Source organism: Stegodyphus dumicola, chromosome 1, assembly GCF_044657685.1.
Source record: "Stegodyphus dumicola isolate Sdum_Otavi_A_Nest chromosome 1, ASM4465768v1".
Classification (NCBI taxonomy): domain Eukaryota; kingdom Metazoa; phylum Arthropoda; class Arachnida; order Araneae; family Eresidae; genus Stegodyphus; species Stegodyphus dumicola.
The window spans coordinates 7,658,500-7,677,213 of NC_140768.1; the positions used below are offsets into that span (position 1 = coordinate 7,658,500).

Consider the following 18,714-nt stretch of genomic DNA (forward strand, 5'->3'; position numbering starts at 1 on the left):
GCTTTTCTTAAAAACTCTCTCGCTTCAAAGATTATTCGCAGCAATTTCGAGCATTTTATTCATGAGCAGTGACGATTTAGCCAAATTGGTAACAATTGTCGATAAACTGTGAGAAATAAAATTCACGAAACATCAGAATGCTGCTGTAGCTTGCTCTAGAGATGACAATGTTTTAGTTAAACTACAAGAGCAGATTTCAGAATTATCCCCACAAGTTAGCAAACTGAATAAAAGACATTCTTCTAGATGTCAACAGCTCAGATCCCGCTCTAGAAATAATTCTATTAACAGGCGTAGTAGCGAAAATGAAAGTTTAGGTTTGGCAATAAGGCTTTCAAATGCGATCATCCTTGCCACTGCAGGAAAACTAAATCCCCGACTCTCGCAGACGACAGAGGGCAAAGGGGTGTGTCGTCTTTTTATTCCCGACAAGCAGAGTGCCACCCAATTTTTAATCAATATTGCAGCTGAAATTTCTGCGATTCCACTAAGTATCAGAAGAAAAACGCTATTGCAAAGCTGGAACTCTTCACTGCAAATGGAACGAAAATTAAGACTTATGGGCAGAAGTTGCTAAAACTGGATTTGGGACTAATAAAAGCAATTGATAGGCCTTTTGTGATAGCTGATGTTAATAAACCAATAATACGTACTGACTCACTTTCACCTTTTGGTTGACAGCAAAAATCATAAATTGATGGCATCACTTCATTGTTCTCTATTGGTGACCTCTCCTATGGTGTCGTTTCACCAATGGTTCATGCAGTACAGAATCAGTACGAAGTAAACCTCAAACAATTTCCAGATCTTTTGTCGCCAACGCTCGTCAATAATAAAATCAAAAGTCACAGCATTGAATATTTCATTGAAACTAAGGGGGCTCCTGTAATGACTAGGGTCAGAAAACTCTCAACGAAAAATTAAAAGCAGCAAAAGCTGAATTTGAGTTTATGTTGCAACAAGGTTTTTGCAGACCTTCAAAAAGTTGTTGGGCCAGCCCTCTAAGTCTCACCTTAAAGAAATCAGGCGATTGAAGGCCATGTGAAAATTACAGGGCTCTTAATAATAGCATCACTCCAGATCGATATTCTCTACCGTTCCTCACCCCAACTGTGGGTATGTTCTACACAGAAAGAAGATTTTTTTCATCCATTGACTTAATTAGAGCTTATCAACAAATTGCAGTGCATGAAGGCAACATCCCAAAAGCGGCCATTATAACGCTTTTGGGGCTGTTTGAATTCCCATTCAGACATTTGGTTAACGCGGCACAGACAATTCAGCGATTCATGAATATGGTACTATTAGGATTAGACTTTACATTCTGCTATTTAGATGACATACTAATCGCTTCGACAGATGAAGAGTCACACCATAAGTACTGCATACAGTTTTTCAAAGGTTAAACAACTATGGTTTATGCATCAATGTTGCAAAATGTATTTTTGGCACTTCTAAACTTAATTATTGGGGGCTGAAGGAATAAGACCTCTTCAGACAAAAGTTGATGCCATACGAAACATACCCGAACTCACATCATCTACCAGCTTCCACAGGTTCTTAGGAATAATCAGTTTTTATCACCGTTTCATCCCAAAGTGTGCCAAGCTTCAATAACCTCTAACCTCATTACTCAGTGTAACATATAAAAATAGTAAAATACCACTAACATGGACTCAAGATTCTTGCAATGCATTCAAAAACCTAAAAAATGCGCTTTATCATGCAACTACACTGCTCCATCAATCAACTGACGTTACTATATCTCTCACATGCAATGCTTCAGATACAGCTATCAGGGCCATTATTCATCAAATTGATCAAAGATCCGTTGCGTTTCTTCTCACACTCAACTGACACACGGAGAAAGTACAGTGCATATAATAGAGAGCTCTTGTCCATCTACACTGCAATAAAGCATTTTATGTATATATCAGACGGAAGGTTTTTCAACATTTATACAAACCACAAACCTATCACCTTTGCTTTTCAACAAAATTTAGACAAAGCCTCTCCCAGACAAGCAAGACAACTGAGTTATATTGCTCAATTTTCAACAAATATTTGCTTCGTCAAAGGAGAAGAAAACATTGTTGCAGGTACACTTTCTGGAATTAATACCATCTCCAATTGATTAGGTAACTATTGCAGAATTTCAAAATAATGCAGAGTTAACAATTTTAAAAAACAACCCAAAACTGAGAATGGTTGGGGTTCTTATTCCAGGCACCAACAAATCAATTTATTGTGATGTCTCCACCAACAGTAACCACAAATAAATCCCCTCAAACTTTTGCTGGCAAATATTTTCTTATATTCATAACCTGTGTCATACAGGGATTAGAACCGCAAGAAAATTAATCACAAAAAGATTCATATGGCCAAAATATCAATAAAGATTGTCAGTTATGGTGTAGGGAATGCATGGAAGCCAACGATCTAAAGTTCAAAGACATACAAAGTCAGTTCTAATGGACTTCAAGGTTCCACCTGAACATTTTCAACATGTTCAGATTCATACTGTTGGACCCTTATTTTCATGTCAAAGTTTCAAATACTTGCTAACGGCAACTCATCATTTTCCAAGATGGGTTGAAACCTTTCCTATGGCAGATCAATCAGTAGAAACAGTTGCAAGGGGAATGATCTCAAGCTGGATTTCTCACTTTGGAATACCACAGCGTATTACATCTGATTAAGGACGTCAGTTTGAAAGTCAAATCTTCTCATCTTTGAGCAAATACTTGTTTTCAAAAATCCAGAACAGCAGCAGACCATCCACAATCAAATGGATTAATTGAGCGACAAAACAGGATTAAAAAGGCAAGCTTGAAATGTCCATTTACAACAAAGCAAATCTTGGGTGATGCTTTATCTTTGGTTCTTCTCATTATGCTCTGCACTGAAAGAAGATATAGGATACTCTTCAGCCAAGCTTCTTTACAGAAGTCCCCAGCTTACCCGGAGAATTTGTCACCACAATCCCTAATGTCACATATATAGAGTTCGTGAAAAGGCTACAAAGTATTATCCGTAGCATGAAACCTCCTACAATGACTACCCATGGCAATACAAACGTATTCATTTCAAAACAACTTTTCAATTGCTCCCATGTTTTCATCTACAATAGTGTGGCCACTTCATCTTTCCAACCACTTTACCTTGGGCCTTATTTTGTCAAACAACAAGTACCAAAATATTTTGACACCGCAATTAATGAAATTCTCAAAGGAATTTCAATTGATAGACTGAAACCATGTTTTGCCATAAAAGACAATGATGAGTGGCCTCTTGAAACCCACAGGCATATGGATTATCCAGATCCGCACACACAGTTTGAACCTTGGGTGAAAATTTCGTCGCCAGTCAATCGCAACCATACCACACGCAGTGAAAGAACCATCAAGTTTCCACCCCATTTAAAGGGTTATGTTATTGGCTCCCGACTCCAAATTAATCTTTATAATTAGAACTAAATTTCTTTAAATAACTTTAATCCACTTTTTTTAATTAAAAAATAACCTTTATTAAAGCTCTTAGTACTCATAAAAATTTTTTTTAGAACATCAAAACTGAATAATCTTTTCATTCGCTGTTCCAAAAACAATAAAAAACCAATAAAATGACATTAACCATTATTTAAAATTTCTGTATAAGTTCAAGCCACAGCAGTACTCCCTTCCCAGTAACTAAGTTACTGCAGAGCATATTATTACCTTCAAAACACACTATTTACAAAAAATATTAAAAAATGTAAATGAAAATTATGAAATCACACAAGGGCTTTTATTGTCTGTCCTATATGCGACTGTTTTGCAGGAGGCTTTTTAATTTTAGGAGGTAAGTCAGTTGGAGGTTTGTGTAATGAGGTCCTAATTGCTTCTTAACTCTTATCTTTGCAAATAAACATGTGATGTTGTTTTCAAGTCTTTAGGGATGAATATTATTTGGACATATTTATCAGATACTGTTCTTGGTTCAATTTGCTCCATAGATTTTTTTAGCTGCTTGACAAAAATATCAGGTAGTGTAGGAGTTGTGCTATCTTAGAAAAATTCTCCAGATAATCTTATATTTTGTCCATAGACCATTTAAGCAATGCTGTATGCACAGTCTTTTTGCATAGCTGTGCATAGGCCAAGAATAGCTGGAAGTGTTTCACTCCAGGCCAGGCTATTGTGTTGTGCCATAAGTGCAGTCTTGAGAGATCAATGGAGGTGCTCAACTTTCCCATTAATTTGGGAATGATGAGCCATTGTATGTTGCAATTTTATTCCACACATTTTTGATAGGTTGTTGAACAACTCTGAACTACACTGCACTCCACGATCTGTGACTAGGCGACATGGCATACCAAATCTTGAAATCCAGTCGGAATAAAATGTTTTGGCAACTGTGTCTGCTGAAATGTTGTTAAGCAGAATCACTTCCATCCAGTTAGATTACAGGACAATGCAAGTGAAACAGTAAATATTCCTATCTGATGGTGGTAGGGGGGCACATGAGATCAATATGCACATTACAAAATCTTTCTGAAGGCAGTTGAAAATCACCGAAACTTGATTTTATGTGCCAATTAATTTTACTTTTTTGGCAAGCCATGCAAGATTGAGTCCAAAGCTGCACATCTTTAAGGATACTTGGCCAAATAAATTTAGACGATAACAGCTTTATAGATAGATGACTTAACGTCAGGATGGGCTGTGTCATGTATTTGATGAAATATTTTCTTGGGATAACCGTCAAGAATATATGGTCTGATATTATTAATTGCAGTTTCACACCACAAAAACTTCCCACAAGGTAGTGGATACTGCTTGAAGTTCAGTGAAATTACTGACATCTTCAAATTTTGCAATTCTTTATCCATAATTTGTTCATCTGCAATTTTATCAGAGTCGATCGAAGAAATTTCTTCAATTCTAGATTATGTATCTGCAACGATGTTAATCTCAACCTTCTATGTGATGTATATCAGTTGAAAATTGAGGGATGTACTGTAAATGTTGACGAGGTGATGCTTTTCCTGGCTTTTGTTGAAATGCAAAGGTTATGGGTTTATACTCTGTGAATATTTTAAATGTTCTTCCTTCCAGTAAAAATTTGAAGTGTTTAATGAAGAGATAAATTCCTAGTAACTCTCTATCATAAGTACTGTAATGCTTTTGTGCTTCGTTTAGTTTTTTGGAATAAAATATAATAGGTTTCCATCCTTTACCTTCAAATTGTTAAAGTACCACTCCAATCACCGAGTCTGAAACATCTACATACACAGACAGAGGTAGTTCAAGATTCGGTTTGTTTTGTTTTGGTTTATTTAATTATGACAAAGCACACCAGGGGAGGGATGCCTTTGTGGAGGACTTTCTAATGGAAACTGGCTTGTATACACGTCACACACGGGAAGAACCATGAAAACGCCCATGCAGTCAGCCCGTTGCGGGATTCGAACCTCGGACCGAACTACCAGTGTTCAGCGACTTTAGCCCAGCCACTGGTGGGCCCAGTTCATGATTCAGAAATGATAAAAGTGTTGTAATGAATAAATAATCTTAACATTGCTGAAATTGTTCCTTAGCTTCATCTGTCCAATGAATTTTCTGTTTATCTTTTTTCCATGATCCTTTAAGGTAGTCATGTAGGAGAGATTGGTTTTTTTTGATGCACTTTTTAAATATCGCCAATAAAAATTAATAAGGCCATAAGAATGTTTGGTGAACAGTTGATGGAAGTTTGTAATTAACAAAGTTTGGACTTTGTCAAGGACGTGATCTTTGAGGAGTAATTAAATAACTCAAAGATTCTAATGCGGAGTCCATAGACATTTCATCTTTCAAACACCAGCTTCAAATGGATTCTGTATTGTTCCTCACTAGCAGATGCTATCAGAATGTCATCCAAGTAGAGGAAAATGAAATTTAGACCAGAAAGAACTGTATTTATAATTTTTGAAACATTGCTGGTACATACCTTAAACCGAAGTTCATTACATTAAATTCGCATAATCCAAAAAGACTAATTAATACAGTTTCACGTCTATCTTCTTCGGCAGTGGACACTTGATAGTAGAAATTTAAATAAATCTATTTTGGAATAAATATTTGTACATTTTAAAATATGATGAAAGTCCTCAGTCCTATGAATAGGATATTGTAATGTATTTTGCAGTAATTAACAAAGCAGGCAATCTTTTTAGTAGAACATAAATTTTATGTCTAGTTCACGGAGATAGATAATTTGAAGAAATTCTTTAGTGGCAAAACTTTCATACTACTACTAGTTGGAAAACTTCAGAATCTAATTTTAAAACAATTTCTCACGTTGCTGAGCAACGGTTACATAATACAAACATGGTGTTGCCACTTCAACAATAAATATAGTTACTTATTAAATAACGAGATATTACAATATCTATCAGGAATTGCTCTATCGTTTAGTTGTCTATAATCTCCACATGGGCAAAGAGTACTATCTTTTTTTAACACCACATGAAGAGGACTTTCCCATTGAGAACTTGAGAGTCTTATTATGTTGTCATTCAACATGAATTGGAGTTCTTGCTTAACTGCTGCAAGCTTTCAATGATCCAAATGTCTTGCTTTAGAATGCACAGGTTGACATGTGTTATAATATGTTGTTGAAGGAGTGGATGTGGTCAACCAAACAGCAATACACTGGAACAACCACATGCAGAAAGTTTGTAGTTAGAGCTTTCTAAACAGAGCTTCCAGTAAAATCAGACCTAACGAAATAGATGAAACAAAATAAGAGTTTTTTACAAAGCACAAAACCAAAAGTGGTTGAATATTTCCACCATTTTGTTAGTGCAGAGAGACTGATAAATGTTTTAAGGAGCTGCAGACAGAAATGTAGCTCCACACGAATGATTGGTACAAACTTGGCAGATTTCCACCAACTTTCATGGTTGATTCTGGTTTTTTCCCTCCCCTCACTTTAAAATCACTGAATGGTTTAAAGAGTGGTTAAATAGTTTCAGTTGAATACTGAAATCAAAGGGAAGAATCATAGCAGCTTTGTGATTACAACATAAAAATTCTTCATGAAGAACAAAGCACTAATCTGAAAAATACATCTAGATATTTTTCTTGAATTTGACAAAGCAGTATGCCTTTGCAAAGAAATTTCTAATGGAAACTGGATCATATATATGCTCTTCAAAAAAGAAGCACTGTTTTTAAAATAAGCTGTTAACTTTTTCATGTTTCTATATAAAAACAATAATTTAGATTTTCTCACACAATTAACATGACAACCAACATACTGAAATCTAACCCTAGTTCTAAATATTTAATTTAATTCTTTATATGTGTCAATTGCATTTTATTTTTTCCAAATGATCAGGATTGGATTTGGATTATTTAATTATGGCAAAGCACACGAGGGCTATCTGCCTAAAGGGAGGGATGCCTTCGTGGAGGACTTTCTTTGGGAAACTGGCTCGTATACACATTACACATGGGAAAAACCATGAAAACCCCCATGCAGCCAGCGCGTTCACGGGATTCGAACCTCGGACTGAACTGCCAGTGTTTAGCGTCTTTATCGCTCGGTGGCTGGTGGGCTCCAAGGATCAGACATTCCTCAGAACCAATGAATTTTCAAATCTCAAATTTTAAGGTCAATTTTATTTTATTTTTGTTATCTTATTCAAATCCTAAACTAAGTAATCCCCAAACATTGTGTACACACAGTTTTTTGAAAAATATAACACACGAAGGTTTATTTACCCCATTCTCCTGTCCTCAATTTTATGGTATAAGTGGCCAGTATTGGTAGAACCATGGTTTGAATCCAAGAGAAGATATAGTAGATTTTTCATTTTTCCTGTTCTGAATAGCCTAATGACCTAAACATAGTTACAAATCATTCTAATTCCACTTGATAAAGCAGATGAAAGTTCTATTAATTTTTATAATATATTTATTATTTATTTGATTATTTATCTACTAGTAATTTATTTAATAATGTACTTTACATTTTATTTAATTTTAATTTTTTGTAATTTAGTGTTTTAATTATTATTACTTTGGTCATACCAATTTTTATGCATCATTCCTAAAAGTTTAACCCTCTGGCTGATCATCCCGCGATTTCCACGGGCAACTCAAATGTAGCAAAATTTGCTCATCCGGCGATTACCGCGGGCATATGTTTTTCTTCCTTTACTGAGGAGCGGATCCAATTTTTTTCCTGTTTAACCATTGAAATAAATTATATACAATATTAGGCATTTAGTTTACATTTTGGCCAAAAGATATTGTTAGTTATCCACTAAATTGCGGCATTTGAAGGCACGTGGTATTAGCATTCAAACTTTACTTTTTGCTGCTTTTTTCTTTGAGAAATGGCTGCTAAAAAACATTCAGCGATTATCTTCATTAATTCAATTGTTCAATTATTAATTAGATTGATTACTAATTAGATTTATTGAATCTGGTACAAAGACTGTGAAGTTGGACTTGAACCCTGTTTTGAACTCTATCACGCTAAACTGCATTTCTAAGATAATTTTCCTACAGCGCTTTATATTTTTTAAAATTTTATATATTTTACTTTTTTATATTATGCAATAAATAGAAATTAACTGCAATTCGACAGAAATTTATTTTAAAAAAAAATTTTGGCTAATCTTTGGAATATGGTAACAGGTAGTTTGGCGACATTTTGGAGGCGATAAAGGTTACTACCTAGGACTTTGGGAATAATGTGAGAAGTACTCAGTTCCGATTACGCATTTTTTTGTGTGAGGGAAATGAGAAATCATGAGATATGTTATGTGACATTAATGGACGAATCACTGTTCTTTAATCAGAAAAGGGGGTAAATTTGTAAAAATACCTGCTGTACTTAATAGCGTTAGTTTCATTCTACGTTCTGTGAAACAGTGTTGTTTAATATTTGAATCCCATGGCCCTATATAAAGTAAATCCGAAATTTTTATTGCGTTTATGTGTAATTGAAAAGAATTGCTTAATTGCGGATCAGTATGAATGTCCAACATGTGGGAATGAAATCAGATTGTGTGAAAGGAAGGATATTACAGATAAGTTTGAATGGCGGTGCAAGAAATCTGGTGAAAATGGACATTTTGTGATCCACCATGCACTCAAGATTCTGTAGAAGATTAGGTAAGTTAGTATTTTTAATTATTTGAGGATATTATTTTTATGCATTGTTTCTAAATGTAAGGAGTAAATAAATTAATATGGTATTATTGGAAAATTGTTATTAGCAATGATTTAGTTTAAAGTAATTAGGATTGTAAGCTAATTTTTATTAATTTAATGTATGTGCTTATTTATATTTTAAGTAGTGTTTTTTAATTTAATTATATTTTAATTTAATGATCGTGATTTTGAGAGTTATGTGTTTGTAGTATTTTGGAATACGTTTGAGTAGAAGTAAATGTGCATGGAAAGAATTTAAGTATTTGGAACCATTTTTAATGTTTGCGTTATAAATTGGCAGGTGAGGTTTATAATAGATAATTTAGAGGGAAAAGTTTTTGGATACTTTATTTATTTTATACGTGCAAATGGAAAGGGTATATTCCTTGGAAAGGGTATATACTTTTTCGCAATCAGGTAATTTTATATATGTCCTTTTTACTGAATTTAAAGATTCACAAAATTTTCATGCATTTTCATGAAATTTTTCTAATTTATGAGAAAAAAGCAGTGTACATGGATATAGTGATGAGTGTGCGCAATGCCATTTTTGTGCAATTCTGGGATGCTTTTTTAAGTAAAAATAAGTCAACGTGTACATGGTTTAATTAAATTTTAATTAAATGATAGTTATTTTGTGAATTATATGTTTGTAGCAATTTGGTATACGTTTGAGTGAAAGTAAACGTATACGTTTCAGTTGAAGTAAACGTGCATGGAAATAATTTAAATATTTGACACTAAGTATTTGTAACCATTTGTAATGTTTGTGATATGAATTCGTTGGTGACGTTTATAATATAATAGATAATTTAGAGGTGAAAGTTTTTGGATATTTTATTTATTTTATACATGGAAATGTTCATCTTTGGAAAGGGTATATACTTTTTCGCGATCAGGTAATTTCATATATGTTCTTTTTACCGGATTTAAAGATTGACAAAATTTTCATGCATTTTCGTGAAATTTTTCTAATTTACGAGAAAAAAGCAGTGTACATTATTAGTGAAGAGTGTGCACAATGCCATTTTTGTGCAATTCTGGGATTTTTTTTTTAGTAAAAATAAGTTGACGTGTAAATGGTTTACGTGTATCTGCTATTCTGAAAAACGCGCAAGGAGTTTGCGATTGTGCACTTTTTCCCAATTTTGCAGTTAATATTTGTCATGATTAAGCAGTTTTGTTACATAAAATTTCTAGCATAAGTGTAATTCGGCTAGTAGATTATTGGAAAAAGTGTTCAGTAAATAAAAAGAAAAGAAACATGTCTTTACTTCGTGAAGACAAAATAGCGGCGGAAAAAAAAAATAGAGGGTTGCTGTAGCAGAGTTGGTCGCCAAATTTTCGCCAAAAAATCACCAAGTTACCATAATCCAAAGATCAACCACCATTTCTGTGCAATTCTGGGATTTTTTTTTTTTTAAGTGAAAATAGGTCGATGTGTATATGGATACTGAGTTTGTGCAATTCTTCATCTTGTTATTTTGGCTTTGTATCGCCATTACACAAGCCAAAGAATTGCACAAACTTTGTATCCATGTACAGCCAAAAATCGCCAAGTTTCGCCAAAGGATACCCTAAAATATAATTTTACCTTTCTTTTTACTGTAGCTATATAACTACACAATTCGACATAAATTATTCCTAGTCGCAGCATATAATGCTGACACGAAAAACATAGAAAATAATTTTAGTTCATCAGTGAAATACTAAAATGCAACCAATAACAAAATTTAATATATTGCATTCGAATAATAATAATGAAGCTGTAATTTTGCCTTCACATCCAGATAACACATTTAATAACACAAAGTATTACATTTAATAGTACATGTCACACTGAAAACATGGACAACATTTTTCTTTACAATTATATTTTTTAAAAAATTTCTACAGAAGTTTTAATTTAAATGTAATGGCTACTTAAGTTTATATAAAATACGAGCATAATTTAACAAGCTGATGCTTTTGGTTATTTCATAAGCTTTCATGTTTCATATCTTCATTCAACTACACAAATTTACAGTAAGACAGAAAAAATTACACTAAGTTATTACCATAGCAAAATCAAATGCATACAGTTATGATAAACAAATACTGAAAAATATTTCGAAATGGCTAAAAATACGATCGAAAATTCACACTATAATTTAGAGTTATTGGTTACTACAAAACATAGTACGGATACAATACAAAAACACAAGTTGGTTTACTTATCGGCTGCTCGTTTGCACTACAGAAAAATATAGAAAAACATCATGAGAAGGTTTAACATCAGAAAATTACAGAAAAATGTAAAGAAAAATCAGTGTTTCAATTGTTATAAAACTGGATTAAAAACTTATTTTGTCGTAAGTAGCGGCAAATCTTGTAAACAAATCCACAACTGAAAAAACGATACAAATTGCGTAATAAACAGTTTTTGTTCACAGAAGAAAAAGATATCAAAAAGATATTTACCATTTTATGACATAATACTCATTTTATGTGAGAACTACATTCGAAGAAATGATATACACGAATAAAACACTTGACAATGTGCAATTCCTTCCACTGAGCTCCATTCACAGCAGAATCCAAGGCAATAAACAGCCCTCTACTTGTATTAATCGTTACGGAATGGATGAAGCCAACCAATCTACTGACAGTAAAACGTACTTGGGCATCTGAATTCATTGTATACGGAGGTTAATTTCCATGGCGCTTGTGTAAAATTCACAAAATTAAATAAAGTTCTAAAACTCAGAAAGTTACAGATCATGTCGAATAAAAATTAAATTAAAATGCTAAAATTACCAATGAAAATAATCTTTGAGATTAAGAAAATGTGTTCATTCTACGTTTATTAATTACTTATCAGGTGGGACAAAAAAATTATGTAATTTAGGAGTATTATACAGGGTGTACCGTAAATGTTGCGAAAAACTTCTGGAGAAGGCAGGGCACACCATAAGAATTAAGAATTGCGTTGGAACCCATGCCTGGAATCGTCAGGGTTAAGTGGTAGCAGACGTAGAGGATGGGAAAAGAAACAAGAGTGCTTAATTTGAAACATTTATTGGACTCGAATACAAATAGTGTACGACAGCTTAAATGTTGCAACAGATGCTCGAAATTTGCACCATCAGACGCCCAACATGCCTGACACCGATGGACCATTTATTGCCAAACATGTTCAAACACACCGGGAGTTTCTTTGATTGTAGCAGCTGCCCAGACAAGTCTTGCAACGAGATCCATTTCAAACGCAACAGGATCGTGATACACGACACTTTTGATGACTTCTCACAAAAAGAAATCAAGGCTCGATAAATCCGGTGAGCGTGGGGGCCAAGGAACTGGTCCACCACGCCCAATCCGCCGATGTGGGAATGATCTGTTCAAATGGCTACGAATATCCATCCAAAATGAGCAGGGGACCCATCATGTTGGAATCACATGTTACGCCTCATATTTGGTGGAATACAGTCAAGCAAATCGGGAAGAACCTGCTCGAAAGATCAAATAATTCGCGGCATTCAAATGGTCCGTTGGTGTCAGGTATGTCTGGCATCCGATGGTACAAACTTCGAGCATCTGTTTTAACATTCAATCTGTCGTACACAATTTGTATTCCTGTCTAATAAATGTTTCAAATTAATCAGTCTTTTTTCTTTTCCCATCTTCTACCTCTGCTACCTACCACTTAACCCTGACATTTCCGGGTATAGGTTCCTATGCAATTCTTAAGTCTTAAGATATGGCCAACGGTCCTAGAAGTTTGTCGCAACATTTACGGTACACCCTGTATAGCTTGTTTTGCATACAGATAGTATTGCACAGCTTATTCTGTATTCAGAGCAATAATATAGATAATTTAAATCTATATATTTCAGTGTTTTAATTTTTTAAATATTTAAAACTTGCCTGAGATGTTCTCAAAATATCATATTCACCATTAACCGTATGTCGGGCGCGTAAGATTTTTCATTGTTTTCGGAATGAATTGGATTATTTACATTAGAGCTATAGTTATAAGGATATCATCTTGAGGAGAAGGATGACTGCGTGTACATTTTAAATTGCGCCAGAACCCACCGGAGCCTGAATGCAGATTCTTCACACTATTTAAGATAAATTATAACTTAGAAGGCTTTTTCGAATCCTAAATAAGATAATCTCTGTTGCTGCTGTTTATGAAACTGACCAAGAATAAGTGACATTTGAATGCATGCTCTGGGAAACAAATCATTCCAATGGAAGTTAAGATTTTTATTCCAACGGCGAGTAGTGGCCCATAACGGCATTGCCTATTACTAAGGCCAGAAGTGGTGGCCATTTTATTTTGGAGGCACCTAATAGGTAGAGCTACTAGAGATACAGTAGCCTTACTAATAGGCGGCCACCGCTACCTCCTATGAAGGGACAGCCAATTTTACATCCAATGCCTTGCGCGGGATTCGCTTCCCGGTCCCGTCGGTATCGCAGTCAGGCTTCCCTAACAACTATACCGTCTGCATATTTCACAAGTGCACATCTGTGTAGCCACCGAGGGAGTGGCTTCTAGGATGGACCAATGAGCATCCAGTAATATTTCTGACATGCTACATGACCTTTTGCATGCTTTAAGATTTAAGAAAGATGGTTGAAAAGATTCTGCCACGCAATTTTCTGTACAAAATAATTAAAGCATCGTCGATTGCTTCTGGAACTTTTCACTGCGAAGTTAAATTAATTATAGAAAATTATGAAGATTTCACTATCTGGTTGAAATAAATATAAACACATGTTGGATACTCCGCAAAAATATCGATGTGAAATATTACTTAATGTGTGGTAAATAAGATGAAGAAAAAACATGTCATACACATCTGAGCCCAAATGCAATCTTTACATAAAACTATGCGTATGAGAAAAATATTTACACCAATTATGTATGTAAATAGAAGTCAGCACTTTTTATTGCAGTATGTAAATAGAAGTCAGCACTTTTTATTTGAAAAAGATGTTCTATAATAATAACCAATGCAGCGTTTTTTGGTGTTTTTTTGTGCGCGTTTTTAGGTGTTTCTTTGCATGCGTTTTTGTAATTTTTCCATGCGTTTTTTGGTGTTTTTTGCATGCAATTTTTCGTGTTCTTTCCATGCGTTTTTTGGTGTTTTTCGCATGCAATGTTTAGTGTTCTTTCCATGTACTTTCGGGTGTTTTTTCCATGCGTCGTTTTGTGAATTTTTCATCCGTTTTTTGGTGTTTTTTGCATGCATTTTTTGGTGCTTTTTCCATGCGTTTTTGGTGTATTTTTAATGCGCTTTTTGGTGTTTTGTCTACGTGTTTTTGGTGTAATTTCTGTGCGTTTTTTCGTGTATTTTTCATGCGTTTTCTAGGAATATTTCCATGCATTTTTTTGGGTTTTTCCCACGCGTTTTTTTGTGATTTTTCCATGCGTTTTTTGGTGTTTTTTGCTTGCACTTTTTCGTGTTTCTTCTATGCGTTTTTTTGTGTAATTGTCATGCGATTTTTGGTGCTTTTGCATGCCTTTTTGGTGTTTTTTCCATGCGTATTTTGGTTTTTTTTCCATGCGTTCTTTTGGAATTTTTCTAGGCGTTTTTTCGGTGTTTTTTGCATACAACTTTTGGTGTTTTTTTGCATGCGTTTTTTGGTGTTTTTGCATGCTGTTTTTGGTTGTTTTTTTCATGCTCTGTTGGTGTTCTTTGCATGCAATATTTGGTGTTTTTCAATGCATTTTTTAAGGTTTTTCAAAGCCTTTTTTGGTGTATTTTTCATGCATGTTTGGTGGTTTTTCTACGCGTATTTTGGTGTACTTTTCCTGCGTTTTTTTTCGTGTATTTTTCATGCGTTTTCTAGGATTATTTCCACGCATTCTTCGTGTTTTTTCCACGCGTTTTTTTTGTGATTTTTGCATGCGTTTCTTGGTGTTCTTTGCATGCATTGTTTTGGTGCTTTTTGCATGCGCTTTTTGTGAATTTTCCACGCTTGTTTTGGTGCTTTTTGCATACATTTTGGGTGTTTTTTGCATGCAATTTTTGGTGTTTCTTCCATGCGTTTTTTTGTGTTTTACGCGTGCAATGTTTGGTGTTCTTTCCACGCGCTTTTGGGTGTTTTTTCCATGCGTCGTTTTGTGATTTTTCCATGCGTTTTTTGATGTTTTTTGCATGCATTTTTGGTGTTTTTTACATGCGATTTTGGTCTATTTTTAATGCGTTTTTTGGTGTTTTGCCTTCTCTTTTTTTGTGTAATTTTCGTGCGTTTTTTCGTGTATTTTTCATGCGTATTCTAGGAATATTTCAATGCATTTTTTTGTGTTTTTTCGACGCGTTTTTTTTGTGATTGGTCCATGCGTTTTTTTATGTATTTTGCTTGCATTTTTTCGTGTTTCTTCTATGCGTTTTTGGTGTTTTTCCATGCGTTTGTTTGGTGTTTTTGCATGCATTTTTTTCGTGGTTTTGCATGCGTTTTTGGTGTTTTATGCATGCGTTTTTTGTGTTCTTTTCCATGCGTTTTTGGTGTTTTTTGCATGCAATTTTTGATGTTTTTTCTATGCGTCTTTTTGTGATTTTTGCATGCAATTTTTGGTGTTTTTTGCATGCATTTTTCTGGTGGTTTTTGCATGCGTGTTTTGGTGTTTTTTGCATGCGAATTTTGTGAGATTTCCAGGCGTGGTTTGGTGTTTTTTGCATGCATTTTTTGTGTTTTTCCATGCGTTATTTGGTTTTTTTTTCATACGATTCTTTGGTTTTCTTCCATGCGTTCTTTTGGATTTTTCCATACGTTTTTTGGTGCTTTTTGATGCATTTTTGGTGTATTTTTCATGCGTTTTTTGGTGGTTTTATTACGTGTTTTTGGTGTATTTTTCTTGGGGTTTTCGTGTATTTTTCATGCGTTTTCTAGGATTCTTTCCCTGCGTTTTTTTTGTTTTTGCATGCGCTTTTTGTGAATTTTGCGTGCTTTGGTGTATTTTTCATACGTTTTTTTGGTGTTTTTTGCATGCGGTTTTTGTGAATTTTCCACGCGTGTTTTGGTGTTTTTTCATGCATTTTTGGTGTTTTTTCCATGCATTTTTTGGTGTTTTTTCCATGTGTTTTTTGGTGTATTTTTTTTACGTTTTTTGTGTTTTTCCATGCTTTTTTTGGGATTTTTCCATGCGTTGTTTTGGTGTTTTTTGCATTCAATTTTTGGTGTTTTTCCATGTGTTTTTGGGTGTTATGACCACTCGTTTTTTTTGTCATTTTGCATGCGTTTTTTGGTATTTTTTGCATGCATTTTTTGGTGTTGTTTGCATTCGTTTTTTGTTGTTTTTTGCATGCGCTTTTTGTGATTTTTCCACGAGTGTTTTGGTGTTTTTTGCATGCATTTTTTTGCTGTTTCTTCCATGCCTTTTTTAGCATTTTTCCCATGCATTTTTTATGTCTTTTCTACGCTTTTTTTTTTGTGATTTTTCCTTCGTGTTTAGGTGTTTTTTTCTTGCACTTTTTCGTATTTCTTCTATGCGTTTTTTGGTGTTTTTTCCATGCGTTTCTTTGGTGTATTTTGCATGCTTTTTTTGGCATTTTTGCATGCTTTTTTTTTGGTGTTTTTTTCCATGCGTATTTTGGTGTTATTTCCATGCGTTTTTGTGGGTTATTTCCATGAGTTTTTGGTGTTCTTTGCATGCAATGTTTGGTGTTTTTTCAATGCGTTTTTTGATGTTTTTTCGAAGCGCTTATTGGTGTACTTTTCATGCATTTTTTGTGGTTTTTCTACCCGTAATTTGGTGTATTTTTCTTGCGTTTTTTCGTGTATTTTTCATGCGTTTTCTAGTATTTTTTCCACGCTTTTTTGTGTTTTTCCAGGCGTTTTTTTTTTTGTGTGATTTTTGCATGCGTTTTTTGGTGTCTTTTTCATGCATTTTTTGGTATTTTTTGCATGCGCTTTTTGTGATTTTTCCACGTGTTTTGTTCCTTGCATGCATTTTTTTATGTTTTCTCCATGCGTTTTTTTGGTGTATTTTTCATACTTTTTTTGTTTTTTTCCATGCTTCCATTTGGGATTTTTCCATGCGTTTTTTTTTGGTGTTTTTTGCATGTAAATTTTGGTGATTTTCATGCGTCTTTTTGTGATTTTTTCTTGCGTTTTTTGGTGTCTTTTGCATGTATTTTTTGGTGTTCATTCCAAGCGTTTTTGGTGGTTTTTTGTGGGCGATTTTCGGTGTTTTTTTGCATTCGTTTCTGTTGTTTTTTCCATGCGTTTATTGGTGTTTTTTGCATGAAATTTTTGGTGTTCTTTCCATGCGTTTTTTTGTGTTTACACGTGCAATGTTTGGTGTTCTTTCCACGCGCTTTTGTGTGTTTTTTCCATGCGTCGTTTTGTGATGTTTTCATGCGTTTTTTGGTGTTTTTTGCATGCGTTTTTGGTGTTTTGTCCATGCGTTTTTGGTGTATTTTTAATGCGTTTTTTGTCGTTTTGTCTACGCGTTTTTGGTGTAAATTTCGTGCGTTTTTTCGTGTATTTTTTATGCGTTTTCTAGGAATATTCCCATGCATTTTTTTTGTGTCTTTTCGACGCGTTTTTTTTTGGTGTTTTTTGCTTACATTTTTTTTCGTATTTCTTCTATGCGATTTTTGGTGTAATAGTCATGCGTTTTTTGGTGGCTTTTCCGTGCGTTTCTTTGGTGTATTTTGCATGCATTTTTTTGGTATTTTTGCATGCCTTTTTTGGTGTTTTTTTCCATGCGTACTTTGGTGTTATTTGCATGCGTTCGTTTGAGTTTTTTCCATGCGTTTTTTTGGTTTTCTTTGCATGCAATGTTTGGTGTTTTTTCAATTTTTGGTGTTTTTTCAAAGCCTTTTTGGAGGTTTTTAATTTTTTTGAGGAAGTGAGTCCTTTATTCTGTCCTTACGTGCAGATGTCACTCAAAAACATCGTTAAATTGCATTCGATATCGGTCAAAATGGATATTTTCGTTGAAATATGCTGCCTTAAACTTTTCGCGATTACAGTGCTTCCTTTTTACTTCCTATACAAGGAACTAAAAATTCGCTTTTTTTTATGTACTTTTCATTTGTGGTTTATCTAACATCAACGATTTCAGGCTAAGAGAGAATTTTTATTTTTTATTGATTTTAAAATGGAATTCTTATGAGAAAGCAGAGCTATGTTTTTGAGTTCCGTATGTGTCATTTTTAATCGCTGGATTTGCTCCTCACTCTTGTTTATGCTTTTACGCTTTGCAATCTTTTAATTTTAGAGTGAATTTCTTTTTAGGATTCTTAAATTCAGAAGAATCTTCGAAGATAAAAATATGGCGGGACAACGTTTTTCCTTATGGAAATGAATAAATATTCTAAAGCTATTGCTAATTAAAATTAAAGATAAAAAATTAATTTATAGGTGATTCAGTGCGATTTAACCCATTAACTGCCAAATTTTTTTCTCTCAATTTACATTTATTTATGGGGGTCTAGATTCACATAGAGCCTGGAAGTACACAGGAGTTGGATATGATGCCCATAATAATAAGACATACCGGCGTTTTGAAAATGTTGAAATC

The 18,714-nt window shown here is 34.1% G+C and overlaps 1 protein-coding gene across 2 annotated transcripts in view; it reads right to left on the reverse strand.

The window, feature by feature from the left end:
* The window catches only part of Usp12-46 (Ubiquitin-specific protease 12/46), a 52,484-nt gene extending 40,669 nt beyond the window's left edge, over positions 1–11,815 (reverse strand). The window contains exon 1 of one of the 2 annotated variants that reach the window (XM_035362851.2): positions 11,649–11,815. In XM_035362851.2, the coding sequence (XP_035218742.1) occupies positions 11,649–11,651 (3 nt within the window). In that variant the 5' untranslated portion in view covers positions 11,652–11,815. The remainder of the gene's footprint in view (positions 1–11,648) is intronic. The other variant, XM_035362850.2, reaches the window with a different exon arrangement.
* Between the last annotated feature and the right edge of the window lie 6,899 nt (positions 11,816–18,714).